General features: G+C 36.1%; 1 protein-coding gene and 1 pseudogene across 1 annotated transcript in view; both read left to right on the top strand.

Annotated features, from left to right (window-relative positions):
• l(3)76BDm (trafficking protein particle complex subunit 8 homolog l(3)76BDm) overlaps positions 1-24887 on the top strand; it is a 183895-nt gene that overhangs the window by 106862 nt on the left and 52146 nt on the right. Inside the window, exons 14-15 of the mRNA XM_089104758.1 lie at positions 11690-11817; positions 18650-18852. Of these exons, the coding sequence (XP_088960884.1) occupies positions 11690-11817; positions 18650-18852 (331 nt within the window). The remainder of the gene's footprint in view (positions 1-11689; positions 11818-18649; positions 18853-24887) is intronic.
• Positions 5026-5744, top strand: LOC148940579 (alpha-1,4-N-acetylglucosaminyltransferase-like; annotated as a pseudogene).

Consider the following 24887-nt stretch of genomic DNA (forward strand, 5'->3'; position numbering starts at 1 on the left):
AAAGGGCTTATTCGATTGGAAATTCAAAGCGCTAGTGCCATTTTTAATAGTCGAAAGTGATTGGAGGGGAACTAACCCCCTTTCACACCAACCGCTTATTCAAAAGGATCCAATCGAAATTTTGGGTCGGCAAGTGCGTTCAACCTAGTTGTGAGTTTTGGTCATAGGGTGTTCGAGAATGACAACCCCTCCCCCTCAGAGCCCTCAGGGTAAGGGATACAAGTTATGCCCTGGGGGCATGTAAGGTTTTTATTGAAAGCTTTGTCGTAGAAGCTTGAAGAAGGGTGCTTTCGATTGGAAATTCAAAGTGCTAGTGCCCTTTTTAATAGTAAAAAGTGATTGAAGGACAACTAACCCCCCTTTCACGCCCACCTTTTCCCCAAACACATTCAGTTAAAATTTTTAGATAGCCATTTTGTTCAACGTAGTTGAAAGTTTTGGAAATTAGGTCTTTAAGGATCACAACCTCCACAGCCCTCAGGGCAAGGGTTGTAAGTTATGCCCTGGTGGCATATAAGGTTTTAATAGAAAGCGTTGTCGTAGAAACTTCAAAAAGGGCTTATTCGATTAGAAATTGAAATGGATTGTGCCCTTTTTAATAGTCGGAAGTAATTGGAGGGCAACTAATCCCCCTCTCCCGCCCACCATTTCCCCAAACACATACAATCAAAATTTTTAGATATCCATTTTTTGTCTACGTAGTTGAAATTTCTGGAAATTATGTCTATGTGGATGACCACCCCCCCCCCCCCCCACAGCCCTCAGGGCAAGGGTGGTAAGTTATGCTCTGGGGGCTTATGAGTTGTTTAATAGAAAGGGTTTTCGTAGAAACTTCAAAAAGGGCTCATTCGATTTGAAATTGAAACGGGTAAAGCCCTTTTAATAATCGGAAGTGATTGAAGAGCAACTCACGCACCATTTTCCCAAACACATCCAATCAAAATTTTGAGATATTCATTTTGTTCAACGTAGTTGAAAGTTCTGGAAATTAGGTCTTCGAGGATGACAACCCTCTCCCCCCCCCACAACCCTCAGGACAAAGGTTGTAAGTTATGCCCTGGGATCATACAAGGCTTTTATATAAAGTTTTGTCGTAGAAGCTTCAAAAGGGCTCATTTGATTGGAAATCGAAAGGAATAGTGTCCATTTTAATAGTCGAAAGTAATTGAAGGGCAACTAAACCCCCTCTCACACCCACCATTTTCCCAAACACATCCAATCAAAATTTTGAGATCGCCGTTTTGTTTAACGTATTTGAAAGTTCTTGAAATTAGGTCTTTGAGGATGACAACCCCCTCATAGCCCTCAGGGCTAGGGTTGTAAGTTATGCCCTGCGGGCTTATAAGGTCTTTATAGAGAACGTTGTCGTAGAAACTCAAAAACGGCTCATTCGATTGGAAATTGAAAGGCCTAGTGCCCTTTTTAATTGTCGAAAGTGATTGGAAGACTTAACATTTTAATAGTAAAGATCGATCTGGGTACAATTTATTATTATTTTTGTTTTGTTTTGACCAAGGCACTTCGTATCGGAGGAGTTGCCGTAGGAACTTCGAAAAGGGCTAATTCGATTGAAAATGGAAAGGACTAATGCCCTTTTCAATGGTCGAAAGGGATTTGAGGATGACTAGTCCCCCTTCCACGCCCACCCTCCCATTTGCCCATTATTTTTAAAAACTGAATTCTGCCTTAAGATTAAATCAAAATGCACTGTTTTAATGCTAATTCCCAATAAGGCATCTCAGCAGTATCCCAAGAACGACTGAGGTTATTATATTCAAACTTTCAGGGCTACTTCTGCTCTTAAAATTTAACCTAATCAAAATAGCGTAAGTGTATCCAAGCTATCAAAGAAAATAAACAAATTTTTTTTGCGAATTGTATCAAGTTTTCCATTTCAGGTCAACTAGAGGAGGTATGAAACTAAATTAAACACTAATATTTATGTCGGGGTTTTTAAAAGGGTGTATGCGGTTAAAAATTGCTGAAAATTTTTCTCCAACATACAAATAGCAGGCCAAACTATAAAGTCTTAAAAAAAAATAAAAGATTTAAAGTATTATTTTCTTTTTCCCTGAAAAGACTGTGTCAATATAAAACGAACAGAAATTAATTTAAAAAAAAAAAATCCTCAAAATAAGTTTTACAAAGAAAAGTAAAGAACTCCATTAAACCAAAAATGAGCAAAAAATAAAATCAAATTATCTACCGAGGATGAAACTATCACAAATCAGCATCAATAAATAAATGAAACCCAAAAAGAACAGAAATTACAATAAATAACCGAGTCAAACTCAAAACGAGCAGAAATTAACATGATTAGGGCTCACAACCCCTTTGCCTTCTCAAGGCCAGAATATAATTTGCACTTTACCGAAAAAAATACACATGAATGTGAATTGTCAGTTTAATATATGTATATATATATATATATATATATATATATATATATATATATATATATATATATATATATATATATATATATATATATATATATATATATATATATATATATATATATATATATTAGATATTTAGTAATCAAAATGTTAATATTATTTGATTTATTAAAGTTATGAAAGTAAAAACATTTATTTGTCTATGACCTAGTATAGGGCACTATGCTAGGGTAGGAGTCTATTAGCCTTCCTTTGGGGATATTGAGAAGGAAATATGTTACGAAAGTAATTCTTACTTCACAATATGCAGAAAAATTGTAGTTAACGCATTTTGAAGGTGTTTCCACTACAATTTACCCTCCCCCCCCCTAAAGTGGTAATAATATAGCCCAAATTATGTATTTCTCGTGTATTCCGTTTCTTGATTTCGTCAGCGTTGATTCAATTTACGGGTACACGGGTTGAACTAAAAGTGACACATGACAAAATACATGGATAATATGTAATTTGGGCGATATATCGGTACATTAGGGGGGGGGGGAATAAGTTATAGTGGAAGTGCCATCAAAATGTGATAACTACAAATTGTTTGCACATTATGAAGTAGGAATTGTTTTTGTAACATGTTTCTTCACTGCCCCAATTGTAGGCTAATACCTTTTTTCATATGACAGGTTTTTAAATAAGTAATAGCAATAAGAAGAATAATGTGTAAGGGAGGCTAGGCTCATCTGTTGCTACAAGAATGTTATAAATTCTAAAAAGAAATAATAAGTAATTAAGAAAGTAAATAAAAGAAAAGTTAAATAACATACTAGTCAGGATTAACTAACCATAAGAATGCAAATCTATCTATACTAGGGCACGACCGATATGGATTTTTGGGGTCCGATACCAATACCGATATATCTGTAACGTACCGATACGATACCGATATAATTTGCCGATAAATACCCCTCCAGAAAAACCTAACTTAAAGTTTAAACCCCCATTCTCTGCCCATATTCATACGCACATGTTTCTTCCTCATCTATTACACACTAAAGAGCAGCCTCAATAATTCACTGTGGATTCCAAAAATTAGGCCAATTACCAGAATTGTTTAATTTTTATCAGATCTGATCAGCAGCTTCTGAGCACACGAACAAAATGGCGGATATTTACGGAATGGACAAATAAGAAAAAAAATGAAATTAAAGAAGTCTACACATGTACTACACTACACATGAAGCCTAGTTACATGAACACAAATACGTGAAATTCTGATTGAAAGAAGCATAAGATTTTTATTGAAATTGATTATTTAAAACCGAAATTTCAAATAGCGGGACTTTGAATTTTAATCATTCACACATTAATCTAAAAACACCACTTTATGCTCATTCAATATGGTTTCTTAGTAAAGAACCCACGGCAGACACGCCTGACGCAGGGGTGCAGCTAGAGAGTTAAGCCTGGAGGAGGGATTTAAAGAATGTGTCGACAAAATCGTCCAGTATGCCGACAAATACAGCAAACAAGCTAAATTTCCAAAATAAATTTTCCAAGGTGTTGATATGTGGCGGTGACACCTTGGAACTCCCCATCCCCACCCTAAAAATTCTCTCCTCCTTAGCTGCGCCCCTGACAGGATATCATGGTTTTAACCGATTGATTCTTTGATCTTTCACCCACGCAAGTGGACATTCATTAAACAAAAATGTGTGGTTTATTGCAAGGCCGTACCCGGGGGGTGAGGGGGTTTGAACCCCTCCCTCCGAAATGTTTGTCTGACTCTTAAAAACGTAACAAAAATGGATATAAACAAACTTTTTATGCGTTTTTAAGTTTTGTGTGTGTACCCCCCCCCCTCCCACGGAAAAAATCTTTGAGTAACCCCCCCCCTCCGAAAAAAATGCTGGGTATGGCCTGTGTTTATTGTATTCTTTTTAGTTGTTTTGGTACTGCACCAGGTTTGTACTGACAACAAATATACTTTGACTTCATTTGAATCACCTGTGCTGCTCTCTTCACCAGGGTCAGACTTAAGAAGGGGATACCATGGATGAAAACTGATTTTGCAAGTGCGTTTTGATACGTTTTGATAGAGCTTTTGCTGGGTTGGCTATTTTATAATTGCAGAATAATGCTGAATTTCGGATCCATGGGAGTAAAGAAGTAAAATTTTGCAAATTTGAAATACACGGAACGGAATTTACGTTTATCTGTTTGTGAGAAAATCTTCCAAGATGATGCTTTGTATAGAAAATGTGGTAGTGATTTTTAATTATATAGTTTAGCGAGGATTATTTGGTTGAAACGTTATTTTTTATTTATGGACAACTGAAGCGAAAGACGCACCACATTTTCTTTTCAAGGTGGGAAATCAGCAGTAAACGGGTTTGCTTTTGGGGTGGGCCGATTGGTAGACCAAGATATACAAGTTTTTCAACTAGATTTCCTAAAGAACGTCCCAGTTGGACTGACGTTGTGGGACCCGAACTGGAAATGCGACGTAATAGATAAATGGTATTTGCACCATAAATAACATTCCATAAAAGTTTTGTCAATATTACAAACAAAAAATTGAAAACAATTAAGATTGAACTTGTTATTTCTCAAGATTTCTTTCTTCCAGTAGACTAAGATGACAGTCCAAAGGAAGTATTTCGTTCTAATTAGCCTCTTGTTTATTACTACAGTCACTGTAGTAAAATACAAAAACTGCGAAGCAGAGTGGAATAAATTCAACTATATCCAAATGCATCAGATTATGGAACCTCACATCCGAATTCGTGCGCTTAACGAAATCTCGGATCACCACGTTTTCAACATGACCTTGTTTGTTGAGAGCAGCAATGCGGGATATTAAAATCCGAGACAGTCGTTTTGTGTTGAAGCTGCCGCTCGAGCACAATATCCACATCTTGTTGCGATTTACATGACTGGAGTTAAAGTGGAAAAAATAGGACAGAAGAATTACTGTATAAAGAATGTTACTAATGTCAAGCTTGTCCATTTAGACGCAAAGGAATTCTTTACAGATGATAACTTAAGACAAATCTATGAAGAAGTAAAGAATACATCATCCCACGAGGTGTCCACATGTGTTCGATTTGGCAAGAATTGCGCTAGTAAAAAAAATTCAGTGGGTTTTCTATTGACTTGGATGCAGTTTTAATGAAGCCCACGGCAGATCTCAATTCTTTTCTTTTAAAAACTTTGCAAACGGAATACTTAAATTCCAAAAAGGACAATCAATAACAGAGGCTTGGTATCACCGATAGGAATGAAACAAAGTTCAACCCCATGTCGTGGACTGGTTTGGGTGAAGAGCTTATAAGGAAGGTTGTAGTGGATACTTGATTTTCTTGTCTCTCTATGTCAAAATAATCAGCCAAATCGGCCTACATTATTTTATTGCTATGGCTGGATTGAGAAACCCTCGGATCCTTGCCTAATAATAAAGGTTTTTGGCTCCTACTGTTTGTAATTTATAAAAAACAAAGTTTTTTAGTGAGTGAAGTTGGAAACGAGCAAGATGTATTACTTTACGGTCTATTTAATATATATCAGTAAAACTAGTACAAATAAACCAACTGATGATATTTTCCTGTTTGTAGGATTTTAGAAACTTAGCGTTTTGCTGAAAACACAAAGCAATATAGGATTTTGGGCACAGTAAAAGTAAACCATTTAAGGACACTTTTTACAGTATAAAAATAAAATAGTTTAGGGATATTTCATGATTATTTTGTAGACAAGATCAAAGTGGAGCCATCTGGATAGTATTGGGACTATAGACTAGCTTTAGAATTTGTATACTCGATTAAATCAAAACACATTATGTGTATACGGATTGTCAAAAGGGCATAGCTAAGGAATGACTGAGTATATTAATTTAGAACTTACAGGAAATGATAAGGGAGATGATCAAAAAGGTAATATTTTCTTGCTACCACTACTACTGCAACTACCGCTGCTACTGCTACCATTACTACTACTACAACCACGGTGCTACATTTGAAATATTGAGGGAAATTTGAAAATAAAATATATTTTAAATGTTTCCACTTTTTTTACACTAATAAATGAAAAATTATAAGGAATAAATGTCTGTATATGTACGTTAAACGGACAATCTACGGTCATTTGTTTTTTTCTGTTTTTTTTCTGGTGCAATAATTTGATTTTATTTTTTGCTCATTTTTTGTTTAATGAAGTTCTTTACTTTTCTTTGAAAAACTTATTTTGTGGAATTTTTTTTTTTTAAATTAATTTCTGTTCGTTTTATACTGACATAATCTTTTCAGAGAAAAAGAAAAAAATACTTTAAATCTTTTCGTTTTTTTTAAGAATTTATAGTTTTTTAAAGTGCAAATTATGTTCTCGTCTTGAGACGGCATGGGGTTTGTCAGCCATACTCAGGTTAATTTTTTCTCGTTTTGAGTTTGACTCAGTTATTTATTGTAATTTCTGCTCGTTTTGAGTTTTATTTATTTACTAATAAGTAATTGGTGGTAGTTTTACGCTTGGAAGATTATTTGACTTCATTTCTGCTCATTTTGGCTTAATGCAGCTCTTTACTTTTCCTTGAAAAAATATTTTTGTGGAATTTTTTTTTTTAATTAATTAAGTAAAAATGGTAATAATGGCTCTTGCTATTCATCTGCTCAGTTATTTTTTTTTTGTCGGTTTGAGGGGGAAATTTGTAAGTATTTATCTTAATAATTTGTTTTTACTCAGCATTAGAATAAGTAAAAAACGAGGCATTTCATTTTTGATTAGGTTGCCAAATATGTTTTTGTTTCAAATGTGAAAAGAGACAATCCAAAAACATTTCATGAATTAAGCTGAAAATGTTATTTTGTGCATGATATAATTTCTATTTCTTATTTAAATTGTGTGTATATTTGAAAATTACTGACCTATCAAAATAATACAAAGAAGACAGAAAATTTACTGGAAAATTTCAAAAAATATAAATGAATTCGAAATAAACTATAAATTTCAGGGGGAGGTATTTATTCAGACAAATTACTTTTATCTGTTCAAAAATCTAAGAGAGAACGCCATCTTAATAACTTTATTCAAGTAGCAAATTAATTAGCTCAAAATTAAGACGAGCAGGATTTAAAATAAATCTCAGAATTAACCGGCTGAAATTTCAAAGCATGTTCATCTTACGAGATCCAAGTGCAGTTGAAACGCAATTTCCAAAATTAGAACTTACAAAAATGGCATTGTTGAATGCTGGTTCTGGAAAAGTTTCCAGAAAAGTTTTGGAAAAGTTTCTCTGTTGAAAACTCGAACACTGGTGCTTTAAATGACTACCTGCGAATACCCTTGTCCCTTCCTGCGTTGAGCCTGGGGAGGCCTCAATACGGGGCAAGATTCAGATACTGACCAATGTCTTCAATGATCTTTCTAGAGTAATGCAAATCTGTAAGTCCTACATCCCAAAATCTCCAAAATGTAGCCAAAAGTTTGAAAAAAGAATGCCTAAAAAAGGGACAAAACGAATATGTTGACTAATTTTCCATTACAAGATGTTTTCAGATTCTCGTTACTTTTAATAGTTGTTAATAATATTTTTAATTAAAGAGATAGGAGTACAACCGAAAGATTGAGAAGTTTAATAAAATAAACTTTGAAGAACTTACACAAAACAATGGTAGGTAGCAAGGCCGTATCCAGGAGGGGGGGGTTTGAACCCCCCGCCGCGAAATGTTTGTCTGACTCGTAAAAACGTAACAAAAATGGACATAAACAAATTTTGTGTGCGTTTTTTGAGTTTTTTTGTGGAACCCCCCCCCCAAAAAAAAAAATTAAGTAAAACCCCCTCCGAAAAAAAATCCCGGCTACGGCCTTGTTAGGTAGGGACCAAATAACAAGTTTGTTCATAGGCAGATCAAACAGCACTGAAAAACTCAGCACAACCAAGCCCACTATTACAAGGAGCGTTTCTTTATATATGCTGAAATTTCCAACGGAGGTTATTTTAATCACACAGAGTAGCTAATTATGAAACAAGAAATGACATCATGCCTTAAAAATATTTTTGTATTCATCTTACCTAATGACTGAAAGTTATTATCTAAGTCTCAGATTTCAAGAATGCTTAACGGCTTTTTATGTATTTTCTGAGGCATTTCTTTGCAAAAAAAGAATAACTTCAAAACATTAGATAAATCATAGATTTCTGAATATATTTTCATTATATCACTTTGATTAATTAAGAAAATTAATTAATTTTTAATAAACATTTATGAAGAACGACAGTCAATTAGAAAATCGACTGTAACTATGATTATGGGCACGAAAAATGTTGAATGACATAGTCGACAACATTATAAAGGATTTTCATTTCTAACTTCTAATGCGAGTTCATTTATATAAATAAAAACGCAATACATATGAAATGTAAACATTTCAGATTTGATGACTAAATACACAACAGTCAAAAATAAGCTCTTTGGGAGATGAAGTTTGGTTATAGCAATTTTGAAGTTTTTTACTATTTTTTTTAAGAAAAATTTGGTCATACACAAAGGAAAAGCCTGAAACTTAACCTCGTCCTCATTTAACCAGGTTTATCTGTGGCCTAGACAAGTGCTTAAGAATTTATCTTTGGGGGGTGGGGGTCATATTTCAGGTAGCCCAAAGTTTGTCAAAGCAATATCCCCCTCGGAAAAGACAATTCGTTTTGTAAAGAAATATGTGTGTAGAGAGAATTGTAAAAATGTTGTTTTAAGTTATGCCCTGGGGGCATATAAGGTTTTTATAGAAGGTGTTGTCGTAGAAACTTCAAAAAAAGCTCATTCGATTGGAAATTCAAAGGGCTAGTGCTGTTTTTAATAGTCGAAAGGGATTGGAGGGCAACAAGCCCCCCCCCCCCACGCCCATCATTCCCCCAAACACATCCAATCAAAATTTTGAGATAGCCATTTTGTTCAGTGTAGTTGATTTTCAGGTAGAAAATGTGTTTTTGAGGAGGATACTCCCTAACAACCCTCGGGGCAAGGGTTTTAAGTTATGCCCTGGGGGCATATAAGGTTTTTATAGAAGGCGTTGTCGTAGAAACTTCAAAAAAGGCTCATTCGATTGGAAATTCAAAGGGCTCGTGCCCTTTTTAATAGTCGAAAGTTATTGAAGGGCAGCTATCCCCCCCCACGCCCATCATTCCCACAACCATATCCACTCAAAATTTTGAGATAGCCATTTTGTTCAGCGTAGTTGATTTCCAGATAGAAAATATGTTTTTGAGGAGGATACTCCCCCACAGCCCTCACAGCCCTGAAAACAAAATTTGCACTTTACTGAAAAAATACGAATGAATGTGCATTGTCAGTTTAATATACATATACTGATATTTAGTAATCAAAATGTTTGTCAAAGCAATATCCCCCACGGAAAAGACAATTCGTTTTGTAAAGAAATATGTGTGTAGAGAGAATTGTAAAAATGTTGTTTTAAGTTATGCCCTGGGGGCATATAAGGTTTTTATAGAAGGTGTTGTCGTAGAAACTTCAAAAAAGCTCATTTGATTGTAAATTCAAAGGCCTAGTGCCGTTTTTAATAGTCGAAAGTGATTGGAGGGCAACACGCCCCCCCCCCACGCCCATCATTCCCCCAAACACATCCGATCACAATTTTGAGATAGCCATGTTGTTCAGCGTAGTTGATTTTCAGATAGAAAATATGTTTTTGAGCAGGATAATCCCCCACAACCTTCAGGGCAAGGGTTTAAAGTTATGCCCTGGGGGAATATAAGGTTTTTGTAGATGGCGTTGTCGTAGAAACTTCAAAAAAGGCTCATTCGATTGGAAATTCAAAGGGCTAGTGCCCTTTTTAATAGTCAAAAGTTACTGAAGAGCAGCTTCCCCCCCCCCACGCCCATCATTCCCACAAACACATCCAATCAAAATTTTGAGATAGCCATTTTGTTCAGCGTAGTTGATTTCCAGATAGAAAATATATTTTTGAGGAGGATACTCCCCCACAGCCCTCACAGCCCTGCTAACAAAATTTGCACTTTACTGAAAAAATAAGAATGAATGTGCATTGTCAGTTTAATATACATATACTGATATTTAGTAATCAAAATGTTAATATCATTTGATTTATTTAGGTTATAAAAGTAAAAACATTTATATTTTTTTCAGTAAAGTGCAAATTTTGTTCTGGCCTTGGGAAGACATATGGGTTTTGCGCCCAAATTAGGTTAATTTCTGCTCGTTTTGAGTTTGACTCGGTTATTTATTGTAATTTCTGTTCGTGTTGGGTTAAATTTATTTATCGATGCTGATTTGTGGGAGTTTCACGCTTGGTAGATTATTTGATAATATTTTTGCTCATTTTTTGTTTAATGGAGCTCTTTACTTTTCTTTGAAAAACCTATTATTTGGAAAAAGTTTTTTAATTAATTACAATTATAAGACGACGTTCAGTTAGAAGCTCAGAGAGTTACAAGGGGCTTGAAATATTCTGAATGTATTTCATCTAGAATGAATCAGAGTTACAAATTGTGAATCTTCTCTCTCTCTCTCTATTTCTCCCTCCCTCCCTCTCTTTCTCTTTCCCTCTCTCGTCTCCCCTTTTCTCTCCCCCCCTCTATCTCACAGTGGCGTAACTAGGGAGATAATGGGCGTAGCCTCTGAGGGGGTGCCAAACTGAGGCTTTATTTTGTTCATTTATGTTGTGGTAGTAAGGGACAGACATTATTCCCGGCTGCTGAAAATTCTAGCTATGCCTCTGCCCTCTCATTTTTTTTCTGTTCACTCGACTCTCACTTCATCCATCCCTGCCTTTAATATTTGTCTTTATTGACGAATATAATTTTCTTATAATAACCCAGATAATTTCGGAGACCACACTGCCTTTCCATGACGATAAATAAAAGTTCAAATAGGGATAAAATCCTTTTAATAGACAGTTTTTTTTATAACAGTGATAGAAATTACCGAAAAATACTAGATATTTCGGTCACATATGCAGTGACCGTTATCAGTAGAAAAACAGGTTTACTTCTGATGACGGTCGCTGTATATGTGACCGAAATATCTGGTAATTTTGTGAATTTCTATCACTGTTATCATCATCACTGTCTATTAAAAGGATTTTATCCCTATTGGAACTTTTATTTATCGTTATAATAACCCAATATGATTTTTTTCTTCTTCATACTTTATTCTGCAGCTGGTATGACTTTTTTTTTAGACAATTCACTTAAATTTTGCAAGGCTATTTTCTTATAGCAAATTATAGAATTTGCACAAACTAATGACTTATTTCTTTACTTTTTGTTCTAGATGGTTGAAACTAGAAGAAACAGTTATTTGCCAAGCTAGAGGGAAGAATGTATCTCTTTTTAAGCCAAAGGCAAGACTACTTACTGAGAAAACAAATAATTCAAATAAACCTGTTTGTACTTGCCAAGGTAATGACCATTGCACCTCTTTAACACAGTTGGTTCTACTCATCAGAGTACATGTTTGTTCTACATGTTTTATGGTTCAATAGCACTCGTGAGGCAATGGAAAAAACCGAGGACGATGCACCTCTCCATTCTACCCCCTCCTTAACTGGGAAATCTTATCTTATACCTTAGATCCTCCTGTCGTTCTAGCTAAGTGGTTGGCGTTCTGGATTGGGAATCCTTTATCTGAGTGGCACGGGTTTGATTCCTGGCGTGGCCGGCTATTTGGTTTGGGACAGGAGTTAGTGGCGTGACTCTGTAAGGACGGCCAGAGTTGTTCCAGCTCTAAATGGAAACCTGGATAAATATGGGGAAGGTAAGCAGGAAGGATGTGTAAAAGCACAGGGTGGCTGGCCCTCAACCTTTCCCTGCACTTCCTGGTTGAAGGATCTCAAAACGGAGATCAGCATCGCCTGCGCCGAATCGACATCGGAGTCTTCAGTTTTGCGATATCCCGCCGCCGCCAGCACATGGATGGCAGGAACGTATAAAAAGAGCGTTTCCCTGGGAACCAAGAAAACATTTTAAAAAGGTATCAGAAGGGGCAAATGATAAATACTGCCATCAATATCCTGTAAAATAAAATTATTAAAGATACTTGTCCCCCACTGGGGAAATTTTTTCTGGGGGTGGCCATTGCTACTTTCAAGTATATGAGACCTACTAAAAATTTTTGATAGGAATTGGGAGAAACGACAAGCCAACTCCAAATTCTTTTCAAATTTTCTTTTTGCAATTACTAAAAATTAACAGGAGAAAAAAAGTAAAAGGCAGGTTAAGGAACTGAAAACGTTAGTCAGAATATTTCTTTCAGCTACAAAACTGTAAAGACAATTTTCCTTATTGGAGGCAAAGCTTGTGTTTGTGTAAGCACATTTTCCTTAAAAAAAGCAAGTGATGTCGGTAAAGGCTATAATAAAAATACAAAAAAGGGCCGAGTTTTTACAAGAGATAGATTATCTCCAAGCTTTTCCAGATATAGAAACAACAAGAGTTGCGAATTCAGAAGTATATGACTTCGAGAGTGTAATAGCACTTAAAAATTGCAAATGCTACTAAAAGTGCAGGGCTACGTAAAAACTCTAATTCTATTTCTATTTCTCTAGAATTTTCTATTTCTACGTTGCGGAAATAGAAAACAAAAATATTGGAGACAAAAATATCTTTCTTCTTTTATCAGCTTATCATATTCCTGTCTCTAGGAAACTCAACCATCATATTGCTTCCCAGTTAACAACTCTAAGGTAAAGGGAGACACTAAAAATAAAGAAGCTGTTAAATTCACCCCCCTTCCGAAATGTTTGTCCAAGTCCTAAAGGCGTAACAAAAATTGCAAATAAAAAAATTTGATGTGTCTTATGGTTTTTTAGCCCCTCCCCCTCCTCAAACAAAAATCCTGGATGCGCACTTGGGTGCCTTTCACCTTGGTAGCTGGTGCACAACTATATACTTCTGTAACTTTTGATTTTATTGGATAAGAATTTTACTGCTGAAGGAAGACAGGGATTTAGGCTGAGGAGAGCTGGGGGGGGGGGGTATATCTTAGTCATAACATTGAAAGGGTGCTGTGATACATAACGGTGCTACGGGTTGCATTTAGTGTTTCATGAAGTATATGTTGAGGTCATAGTAGAAGCCAGTTATTTTGGATATCTGTCATGACTGTGTGAAAAAACTAAAACAAGCCTAATATACTTTACAAAAAGGGCGTAGGTAACAGAGCACAAGGAAGAATAGATAGATATTGCAACAAAAACCGCTTTGAACCATGGCAAGAAAATGGCACATAATAATAACACACATAACAAAACGTGGTACATAACAATAACAATGAAAAAACATAACAAATTGAAAACAAAAACAAACATAACAAAGCGCATAGTACCGTAAAACTAACTCACATAATTACGCAAAAATGTCGCTCACATGATTGATATATACTAAATACTTTAAGCTCACATGGGCCATGCCTACAAAAAGTAAAAATAAAATACTTGAAGCGCACACCCCCACCCTCACAAAAAGCTAAAAAAAAATTAGAAGATTTCAATTAGGGTTTCAGTTGTAGCTAGGATTTCAGTTCAGTTGTAGAAATTAGGATTTCAGTTGTAAAAAGTAGGATTTCAGTTCAGTTGTAGAAATTAGGATTTCAGTTGTAGAAAGTAGGATTTCAGTTCAGTTGTAGAAATTAGGATTTCAGTTGTAGCCTACATGTTTGTTGTAGGACCTGGTATAAGACCTGCCTGTTTCAATGTATTTGCCATTTTTCTGCTTCTGTCACTGGTCCTGAGGGAATATAGAAAAAAAGATAGCTCAGGCAGGGTTTAAAAAAGTCGAACATTTTCATGTTTATTTCATAGAAAACCATATGGATTTATTTAAGTCATTTTTACAGATGTAAGGATTTTAATATTGATGTATAGTTATTTTTGTGGTTTATATTTTTTTTTTGCCTTTATCTTGATTCCAAAATAAATGAATGAAAATATTAAAACTTTCTCGTGGAAAACTTGGGACGTTATATTGAGATCTGGGGGGTAAACTGAGGTCTGGAGGGGGCAGTCCCCTTCTCTGCCCCATAGTAAAAATTACGCCCCCTTTTTTCGTGTATTTTTGGAGGCTATTTAGGAAAAAGCTAAGCAAAAATATATTTTTAACAAGTATACGGAGTTTTTTGGGGGGGAATTCCAATTTGGGCTTTTAATCAAATGATTACCCATGTATATGTGATAGCTGACCCATGTCTCGTCGCATCAGAACGGTCGGTACTTTTCGTTATTGGCTTGATCTGAATCACAGTTTTTCTATGCAGTTGTGTGAATTATTGTGTATGCCTAGCCTAGTGTGACGGTTTTATTGTTTGTTTTCTTTGCACTCCAAAGTGTAACATTTAGGACAGTTTGGAATGAATGTAAATATTTACTTTCTGACTTTCCCGACACGAATTAGTGTGCCCCTAAGGCTCTTAAGGGTCAATGGTCAAAGGCAACGCTAGCGTTGCCTATAGTAAAGGCCATACGGCTCCAATGTTTTATTATTTATTATTATTTGTTTTTATTTTTTTTTGCCAGAGGCACTTCATATGGAAGGGGTCGTCGTAGACCCCGTCGTACAACTCTCAGGGCAAGGGTTTTAAGTTATGCCCTGGGGGAATATAAGGTTTTTATAGAAGGCGTTGTCTTAGACAATTCAAAAAAGGCTCATTCGATTGGAAATTTAAAGGGATAGTGCCCTTTTTAATAGTCAAAATTGATTGGTGTGCAACTAGCCTCCCCTCTACGTCCATCTTTCCCCTAAAAACATCCAATCAAAATTTTGAGATAGCCATTTTTGTTCCGCATAGTTGATTTCCAGATTGAAAATATGTTTTTGAGGAGAACATTCCCCCACAACCCTCAGGGCAAGGGTTTTAAGTTATGCTCTGGGGGCTTATAAGGTTTTTATAGAAGGCGTTGTCGTAGAAACTTCAAAAAAGGCTCATTCGATTGGAAATTCCGAGGGCTAGTGCTCTTTTTAATAGTTGTAAGTGATTTGAGGGCAACTAATCCCCCTCTCACGCCCACCTTTTCCCCAAACACATCCAATCAAAATTTTAAGACTGCCATTTTATTAAACAGTTTTAAGTTCTGGAAATTAGTTCTTTGAGGATGACAACTCCCCGAAAGCCATTAGGGCAAGGGATGGAATTTAAGGATTCTTCCAACCCTTCATAGTATTTCATATGGAAGGGATGCTCGTATAAACTTTAGAGAGGGCTCATTTGATTGTAAATTGAAAGTTCTTGTTCACTTTTTAAGAGTCAAAAGAGATTGAAGGGCAACTAGCCCCCCCCCCTCCTTTACGCCCTTTATATATTAGATAAAAATTTTGAGGGAGACATTTCGTTAAAAATAGTACACAGATTAGATAACAAAAAACTCCAGTATCAACACAGCCCAGCAGGACCCGGAGGCCGGTTGTGTAATTTCTGCCCTGGGGGCATAACTTATTAAGGGGGGTTTATAACTTATGGGAAGGGGGTTTTGTATGGGAAGAACACATAGGAAATCTATTATAATTATCCAATTATAAGGTTAAAATACATACTTTGTGATAGATGCAAAATTGTTTTGACACACAAATTCCTATTAAGGTCAATTCCAAACAGTCGTGATCCCTTTGTGTCAGCAAGTGAAATCGTCTAAACCCCCTTATTGGAGCTATTTTTTCAATCCATTCATTGTTGTCAATCACTGTCCACAAGTTATGCAAGCTGTCTATTGTTCATATATAAAGTTTTTATCAAAGAGGTAATCGTACATACTTTGAAAAAAGCCTCATTCCATTTAAATTGAAAGTTTTTAGATCCGTTTTTCAAATTCAATCCTAATCGTATAGTAAGAACCCCCCCCCAGGCCATAAAAACTTGATTTGTATCTCCTGAGCTTAAGTTTAAAATGGCCTTTACTCTTCTTTGAAAAACTTATTTTTTGGAAAGTTTTTTTTAACTAATTACTTCAAAGGGCAGTTTGGAATGAACGTAAATATTTACTTTCTGACTTTCCCGACACGAATTAGTGTCCTCCTAAGGGTCTTAAGGGCTTTTAATGGTTACTTTAAAGGGCAGTTTGGAATGAATATAAATATTTAATTCTTTCTAAAGCATCTTAATGACTTCTGTGCTCCCATTAAAAACTCCGCTGGTTTTCTGCTGTTTCCTATTGCCATGTTGCACCAAGAGTACAAGAACTCTTGACCTATCTTTGTCAGGTTTGTAATCGAAGTTGCCAATTACGGGTTAATTGAGCCAATACCGGTGTTATCTGAGAGTTGATTCCATAGATCATGTATTTGCTGGCTGAAAAAAAAGTCATATCTCTCTTTTGGTGAAATTTTTGGCTTCTTCGAATGTCCCCTAGGTATGTGGCACCTACAGGGAGGAAGGGGTAAGACGACCAAAATAATTTTTTTGACATGACCTTAGAGGTTAGAATCCTATCTTCTTGTTTTCTTGGGTAAGCAATTATATTGGCTATAAGCTGTAGACATGTTCTTGATAAGCCATTTCCTGTAGTCCACTGACCCCAGACCTGCAGTCCACTTGTTCTTCTTTGTTGCAACTTTTCTATATTCTTTTTAAGAAATGGGGATGCTGAGAGCTTGGTAGTGGCGCGCACCTCAAGCCTAAAGCGTTCGAGTGCTTTATGAATTTCTAGAGTTTGGATTCATACTATGCCACAAATTGAACTTTTTCTCCTTTTCTATTTTTCTTTTTGTTTTATTTCTCAGGTGAGCAGTGCTAATATTTCTACTATATTAGAAATCTCTAGCTTCCAAAAGAGTTGGGACATGTGAGTCGTCTCAAGCGAAATTGGTCAGATCGTTTTTCAAATCATTTTGTCATTTCTGCGTCAGTTCACTAGATCAACTTCTAGCTTTGCATGTTCTCGAAAAATCTTGATTATCAGTAGTACCGGTCCGAGACCTGTTCATAATTTTTATATACACAGGGCTTAGTTATACACGGGGCATGCGCATTTATATACTTAAAACCTCAAGTTTAATTATTATTTTTAGTTTAGCTATTACATTGCAATGATGTTTTACTTAAGAGTTTAGAATTTCAGCCAAATAATAAGGTATACATTAACTATGTGATAATTAACTATACTATGGCAACTAACTATACCTATAATGGGACAACTTTTACCATTCTTTCTTTTGCTATTTAAAAATGATTAAAGTATGGTCCAAATGAAAATTCATAATCTTATTTTCAATCTTGTGTAAAATTATGAAATTTCTTTCGCCCTTTTTCACTCAACTCCTGCCCGTGTCTTTATTTTTCTTACCCATTAAAGTCATTTTAGTTCATAAATTAATTTCTCAATCTAAATTTTATTTCAAAACCTCGTTTTCACTGTTGTGCAAAATTATGAAAATGTCCCGCAGCCATTTTCACTCAATTCTTGTTCATGTCTTGAGTGTCTGCCCATTCACTTGCCCATTGCGATTCACTATGTTTCAAAATTATGAAAATGTATTTTGCCCTTTTCACTCAACTCTTTCCCGTGTCTTAAGTTCTCTTGCTTATTTACTTGCTCATTTTAGTTCATAATGTAATTTCACAATGTAATTTAAGAATTCACAAGGTAATTTCACAACCTTGCTTTCGCTCTTGTGCAAAACTATGAAAATGTTTAGCGTCTATTTTCCCTCAGTTTTTTCCCGATAATTCCAGTTGTTTTGCCCATCCACTTGCCCTTTTTGATTCATAATATAGTTTCATATTGTAATTTCACAAAGTTGTGTTCACTCTTGTGAAAAATTATGAAAATGTCTTCCGCCTATTTTCATTCAACTTTTTTTTCCGTGTCTTGATTTGTCTTGCCCATCCACTTACCCATTGTGATTCATAGTGTAATTTTAGAATTCACGATGTAATTTCATATCCTTACTTTCACTCTTTTGCAAAATTATGAAAATGTCTTGTGCCCTCTTCGCTCCATTCTTGCCCGTGTCTTAAGTTGTCTTGCCCATTTACTTTCTCACAATAGTTCATAATAAAATTTCACAATATAATTTAAAAATACACAATATAATTTCATAACCTTGTTTTCACTCTTTTGCAAAATTACGAAAATGTCTTTCGCCCGTTTCGTTTAATTCTTGCCCAATGTCTTGCCCATTTTCACTCAGAAAATGTCATTAAAAACGCCCTTCAGTTTTGAGTGAGAAATTAAAACTTATTAAAAATCTTTGTTATTTGCATTTGGAATCTTTAATTAAAATATCTTTAATTAAATCTTTTCAGAACCTGTTACCTTCAGTATACCAGTAGAAAGCCATTGGAAAATACCTCTCTCCCTGCAAAATCTTTATTTACTTTGGAAGTTTAAACCCTTGTCTTGTGAGGTGCTTATGAGTAATGAGGATGAATTTGGTTTTGAAGACAGCCAGTTTGTCACCACTCAATTAATCGAAGTTATGGAAATGGCCCCGGAAGCAGAAATGAAGGTAAAAGAAAATCTGTATTTCTTGAAAAATTGAAGGTGGCAGTTTTTGTCGCACCTTTTGTATTTGCCCACTTGGTCCCCCTATATATATATATATATATATATATATATATATATATATATATATATATATATATATATATATATATATATATATATATATATATATATATATATATATATATATATATATATATATATATATATATATATATATATATATATATACATATAAGGGGGAACTGCCGGGGGAGATTTTCTGTGGAGAGGAAGTTTTTTTACTCCTGGGAGGGGGCTAATTTTTACATGTAATAATATGTAATTATAATATATAATAATATAAAAGTAATAGTATCGGTAATAATAGTAAGGTAATTCAACTGTATTTTTCCTTGATATGCTTGACTGCTGTAGAATTTTTTAAAATTGAGTTTGCTTAAGTACCGTTTCTTGTTATTATCTTGAGTTTATTAGTTTCCTGCGGTTTTTGAGTGTCATAGTAATTTAATAAACACTGGTCTGTCAAAAATAAATTAAAGTGTATGCAGCTGAAAATTGGCGTTTCGCAGGGTGGGCTTTACGATCACTGAAAATATGTCTGGTAACTCCTTTGGGTATGGGCTAATAGGTGAGTAGAGAATTAATGTTTGGGTGGGAACCAAAGAAACTTGGGCTCCTTCATTGGTATTCTTCGCCCCTCCATTCATGTAATTTATGCAGCATTTGATCTCTTGCGGATTCAAGTGCCTCTAAAACAATATCCTGGATCCACCCCAATGTGGGCTGATGAAAATACTTCAAGTCCTATCACTCCTTTTGTTCTGGACTGATAAAAAATATTCCAAGTTCACCAAAGCTGTTTCACAGAAATTGTTAATGTTTCAAATTTTTCCACACAAAACGCAAATTTTTGACAATAGAAAATTCAAAGCTTGTCGCATATTTTTTGGGATACTATATAAAATGTTTTGTTTGTTTCCTCTTTTTACCAATATGCTTGCTATTGTTATACGGCACAGCTATATGGCTATATGGCACACACACAAAAAAACGTTTTATGTTTATTTCCTTTTTTAACAATTTGCTTGCAACTGCTATATAGCATGGGCACCCGCAGGGGATGGGCATGCCCCCCCCCCCTCCCTGGAATTTAGACCAGAATAGGAAGAAAATAGAAGTGTAACAACTAATCAAAGAAAAATAATTTCTTTTTTTTTTGTCTTTACGAACTACTATGAAACTTGTTTAGAATCAATTCAGAATTTAATTCAATTCTTAGATCTTAGATTAACTCAAAATAGGCCATAATTTATCTACCCAAAGGAGAACAAAACTGGTACCCATTATAGGGTGTAGAGTAAATACTCTCAAGAATAGTCTTATGCCCTAGCAGTACTGCGACAAGCTTGTTAAACCTTACTGCATCTTGGAATTAATAAACAAAGAAATTTTTATATAATAGTCAGCACACTAGCGCTGTGTTTGTGTTTTTTTTTTTGTTTTTTTTTTAAGCCGGGCCCATTGTATCGAAGGAGTTGTCGTAGAAACTTCTAAAAGGGCTCATTCGATTGGAAAATGGAGTGGCTAGTGCCCTTTTTAATAGTCGAAAGTGATTGGAGGGCAACTAGCCCCACCCCCCACGCCCAACATTCCCCCAAACACCTCCAATCAAAATTTTGAGAGCGTTCAGCGAAAATTTCAGCGTAGTTGATTTCCAGATAGAAAATATGTTTTTGTGGAGGACACTCTTCCACAACCCTCGGGGCAAGGATTTTAAGTTATGCCCTGAGGGCATATAAGAACGATGTTGACACAATGTACTATGTATTTTTTTTTCTTTGGAGCAGGGCACTTCACGTGGAAGGGATCGTCGTAGGAACTTCAAAAGGGGCTAATTCGATTGGCAATCGTGAGTTCTAGTATCTTTTTTAATAGTCGATAGTAAATGGAGGGCAAATAGCCCTCCCCCCCCCATGCCCAACATTACCCCGAACCCATCCCATCAAAATTTTGAGAGCGTTCAGCGAAAATTTCAGCGTAGTTGATTTCCAGATAGAAAATGTGTTTTTGTGGAGGACACTCTTCCACAACCCTCGGGGCAAGGGTTTTAAGCTATGCCCTGGGGTATAATAAGAATAATGTTGGCACACTGTACCATGTATTATTTTTTTTCCGTTGGAATTAGGGACTTCATATGGTAGAGGTCGTCACAGAAACGTTAAAGTAAGCTTGTTTGTGTTTCAACCATCATCTTTAGTGCCTTTTGTCTTAGTCGACAAGAGATGGACGAAAAATAGCCCCCCCCACGCCCATCATTCTCCCAAACACATTCAATCAAAATTTTGAGACAGCCATTTTGTTAAGCGAAGTTGATTTCAACATAGAATATATGTTTTTGACGAGGACACTCCCCCACAACCCTCAGGGCAAGGGTTTTAAGTTATGACCTGGGGGTATATAAGGTTTTTTATCGAAGGCGTTGTCGTAGAAACTTCAAAAGGGGCTAATTTGATTGGAAATTCAAAGGGATAGTGCCCTTTTTAATAGTTGAGAGTGATTGGAGGGCAACTAGCCCCCCCTTACGCCCATCAATCCCTCAAACACATCCAATCAACATTTTGAGATAGCCATTTTGTTCAGCGTAGTTGATTTTAAGAGAGAAAATATGTTTTTGAGGAGGACACTCCCCCATAACCCTCAGGGCAGGGGTTTTAAGTTATGCCCTTGGGGCATATAAGGTTTTTATTCAAGGCGTTATCGTAGAAACTTCAAAACGGGCTCATTTGATTGGAAATTTCAAAAGACTAGTGCCCTTTTCAATAGTCGAAATTGATTGGAGGGCAACTAGCCCCCCCCCACGCCCATCATTCCCTCAAACACATCCTATCAAAATTCTGAGATAGCCATTTTGTTCAGTGTAGTTGATTCCCAGATAGAAAAAATTTTTTTGAGGAAGACACTCCCCCAAAACCCCCAGGGCAAGGGTTTTAAGTTATGCCCTGCTGGTATATAAGGTTTTTATAGAAGGCGTTGTCGTAGAAACTTCAAAACAGGCTCATTTGATTGGAAATTCGAAGGGCTAGTACCCTTTTTAATAGTCGAAAGTGATTGGAGGACAACTAGCCCCCCCCCTCACGCCCATAATTCCCCCAAACACATCCAATTAAAATTGTGATATAGCCATTTTTTTCAGCGTAACTGACTTCCAGATAGAAAATGTGTTTTTGAGGAGGACCCTCCCCCACAACCCTCAGGGCAAGGGTTTTAAGTTTTGCCCTGGGGCCATATAAGGTTTTTATTGAAGGTGTTGTCGTAGAAACTTCAAAAAAGGCTCATTCAATTGGAAATTTGAAGGGCCAGAGCCCTTTTTAATAGTCAAAAGTGATTGGAGGGCAACTATCCCCCCCGCCCCACGCCCCTCATTTCCCCAAACACATCCAATCAAAATTTTGAGATAGCCAATTTGTTCAGCGTAATTGTTTTCCACATAGAAAATATGTTTTTGAGGAGTACACTCCCCCAGCACCCTCAGGGCAAGGGTTTTAAGTTATGGCCTAGGGGCATATTAGGTTTTTAAAGAAGGCGTTGTCTTATAAACTTCAAAACAAGCTCATTCAATCGGAAATTCAAAGGACTAGTGCCCTTTTTAATAGTCGAAAGTTATTGGAGGGCAACTAGCCTCCCCCCCCCACACGCCCAGCATTCCCCCAAACACCTCCAATCAAAATTTTGAGATAGTCATTTTGTTTAACGTTGTTGATTTCCAGGTATAAAATATGTTTTTGAGGATGATACTCCCCCACAGCCCTCAGGGCAAGGGTTTTAAGTTATGCCCGGGGGCATATAAGGCTTTTTATTGAAATCTTTGTCGTAGAAACTTGAAAAAGGGCTCATTCGATTTGAAATTTAAAGGGCCAGTAGCCTACCCTTTTTAATTGTTGAAAGTGATTTGAGGGCAACCAACCCCCCTCTCACGGCCACCTTTTCCCCAAACACATACAATCAACATTTTTAGATAGCCATTTTATTCAACGTAGTTGAAAGTTTTGTAAATTAGGTCTTTAAGGGTGACAACCCCTCCACCCACAGCCCTCAGGGCAAGGGTTATTATTTATGCCGTGGGGGCATATAAAGTTTTTAATGAAAGGCAACTAGCCCCCCCCCCCACGCCCATCATTCCCCCAAACACATCCAAGCAAAATTTTGAGATAGCCGTTTCGTTCAGCGTAGTTTGATTTCCTGATAGAAAATATGTTTGTGAGGAGGACACTCCCCCACCACCCTCAGGGCATGGGTTTTAGGTTATTCCCGGGGGGACTATAAGGTTTTTGTAGAAGGCGTTGTCGTAGAAACTTCAAAAGAGGCTAATTTGATTGGAAATTCAAAGGGCTAGTGCCCGTTTTAACAGTCGAGAGTGATTGGAGGGCTTCTAGACCCCCCCCCCCGCTCCTATCATTCCCCCCAAACACATCCAATCAAAATTTTGAGATAGCCATTTTGTTCAGCGTAGTTGATTTCAAGATAGAAAATATGTTTTTGAGGAGGACACTCCTCCATAACCGTCAGGGCAGGTGTTTTAAGTTATGCCCTTGGGGCATATAAGGTTTTTTATTCAAGGCGTTGTCATAGAAACTTCAAAACGGGCTCATTTGATTGGAAATTTCAAAGGGCTAGTGCCCTTTTTAACAGTCGAAAGTAATTGGAGGGCAACTTGCCCCCCCCCCACGCCCATCATTCCCCCAAACACATCCAATCAGAATTTGGAGATAGCCATTTCGTTCAGCGTAGGCTAGTTGATTTCCAGATAGAAAATATGTTTTTGAGGAGGACACTCCCACACAACCCTCAGGGCAACGGTTTTAAGTTATGTCCTGGGGGTATATAAGGTTTTTATAGAAGGCGTTGTCGTAGAAACTTCAAAAGGGGCTCATTTGATTGAAAATTCAAACGGCTAGTGCCCTTTTTAATAGTCGAGAGTGATTGGAGGGCAATTAGCCCCCCCCCCCCCGCGCCTATCTTTCCCCCAGACACATCCAATAAAAGTGCATTGTCAGTTTGAAATATATATACTGATATTTAGTAATCAAATGTTAATATTATTTGATTTATTAAAGTTATAAAAGTAAAAACATTTATATTTTTTTCAGTAAAGTGCAAATTTTGTTCTGGCCTTGGGAATGCATAGGGATTTTTTGCCCAACTTATGTTAATTTCTGCTTGTTTTGAGTTTTACTCGGTTATTTATTGTAATTTCTGTTCGTTTTGGGTTACATCTATTTATCGATGCTGATTTGTGGTAGTTTCACGCTTGGTAGATTATTTGATTTTATTTTGCTCATTTTTTGTTTAATGGAGTTCTTTACTTTTCTTTTAAAAACTTATTTTGGGGGAAAAGTTTTTTTGATATATACAGCGTCGTGCCCTACCAGGAGTTAGTTTGGTCTTGGTTTTTGCTCATATTTGGTCAAGCTAAAAACGTAAGTCTAATTTTTTTTTACTATTTTCCTTAATTTGTAAGATATAATGCTAGTTAAGGGATAAGATTTTAATTTTGCTTAAGTCTATAATGATCATCCTGTGTCTATTCCATTGGTTATAACCTGTCAGGTCTTGCAAATTTGCAAAAAAGCAATTTTGCTTACTTTTCTTTCATAATAATGAAACTTAACTTTTAGCTTAAACCTGAACGGGAATTTAGTCAAGATACCAGAATTCGTGAATTAAAAATATTGATCTTTTAATAAATCAACAAATAAATCTAAATAAATTATAAATAAATGGCTTAAATTGAATAGTAAAATTAATAGTAATTAGTAAGAATATTAGTAAAATAGTATCCATTCTTTTTTTTATAGTAAAACTCTTGGTTTTTCTATACCTGTATCGAATCGTATTTTTGTACCACTCACTGTTTGAAATATGATCAGTCTAAAGGTATCATGATGAGCCTGGTGGCCGGTGTTCTCCCCTCCGGCGATTACCCCTTGGAAAATATCCCCGTGGAAAACACCCCCCCCCCCCCGTGGAAAAAAAGGC

This window comes from Artemia sp. Qi Xiang Cuo, chromosome 19 (assembly GCF_049724085.1).
Source record: "Artemia sp. Qi Xiang Cuo chromosome 19, ASM4972408v1, whole genome shotgun sequence".
Lineage (NCBI taxonomy): Eukaryota > Metazoa > Arthropoda > Branchiopoda > Anostraca > Artemiidae > Artemia > Artemia sp. Qi Xiang Cuo.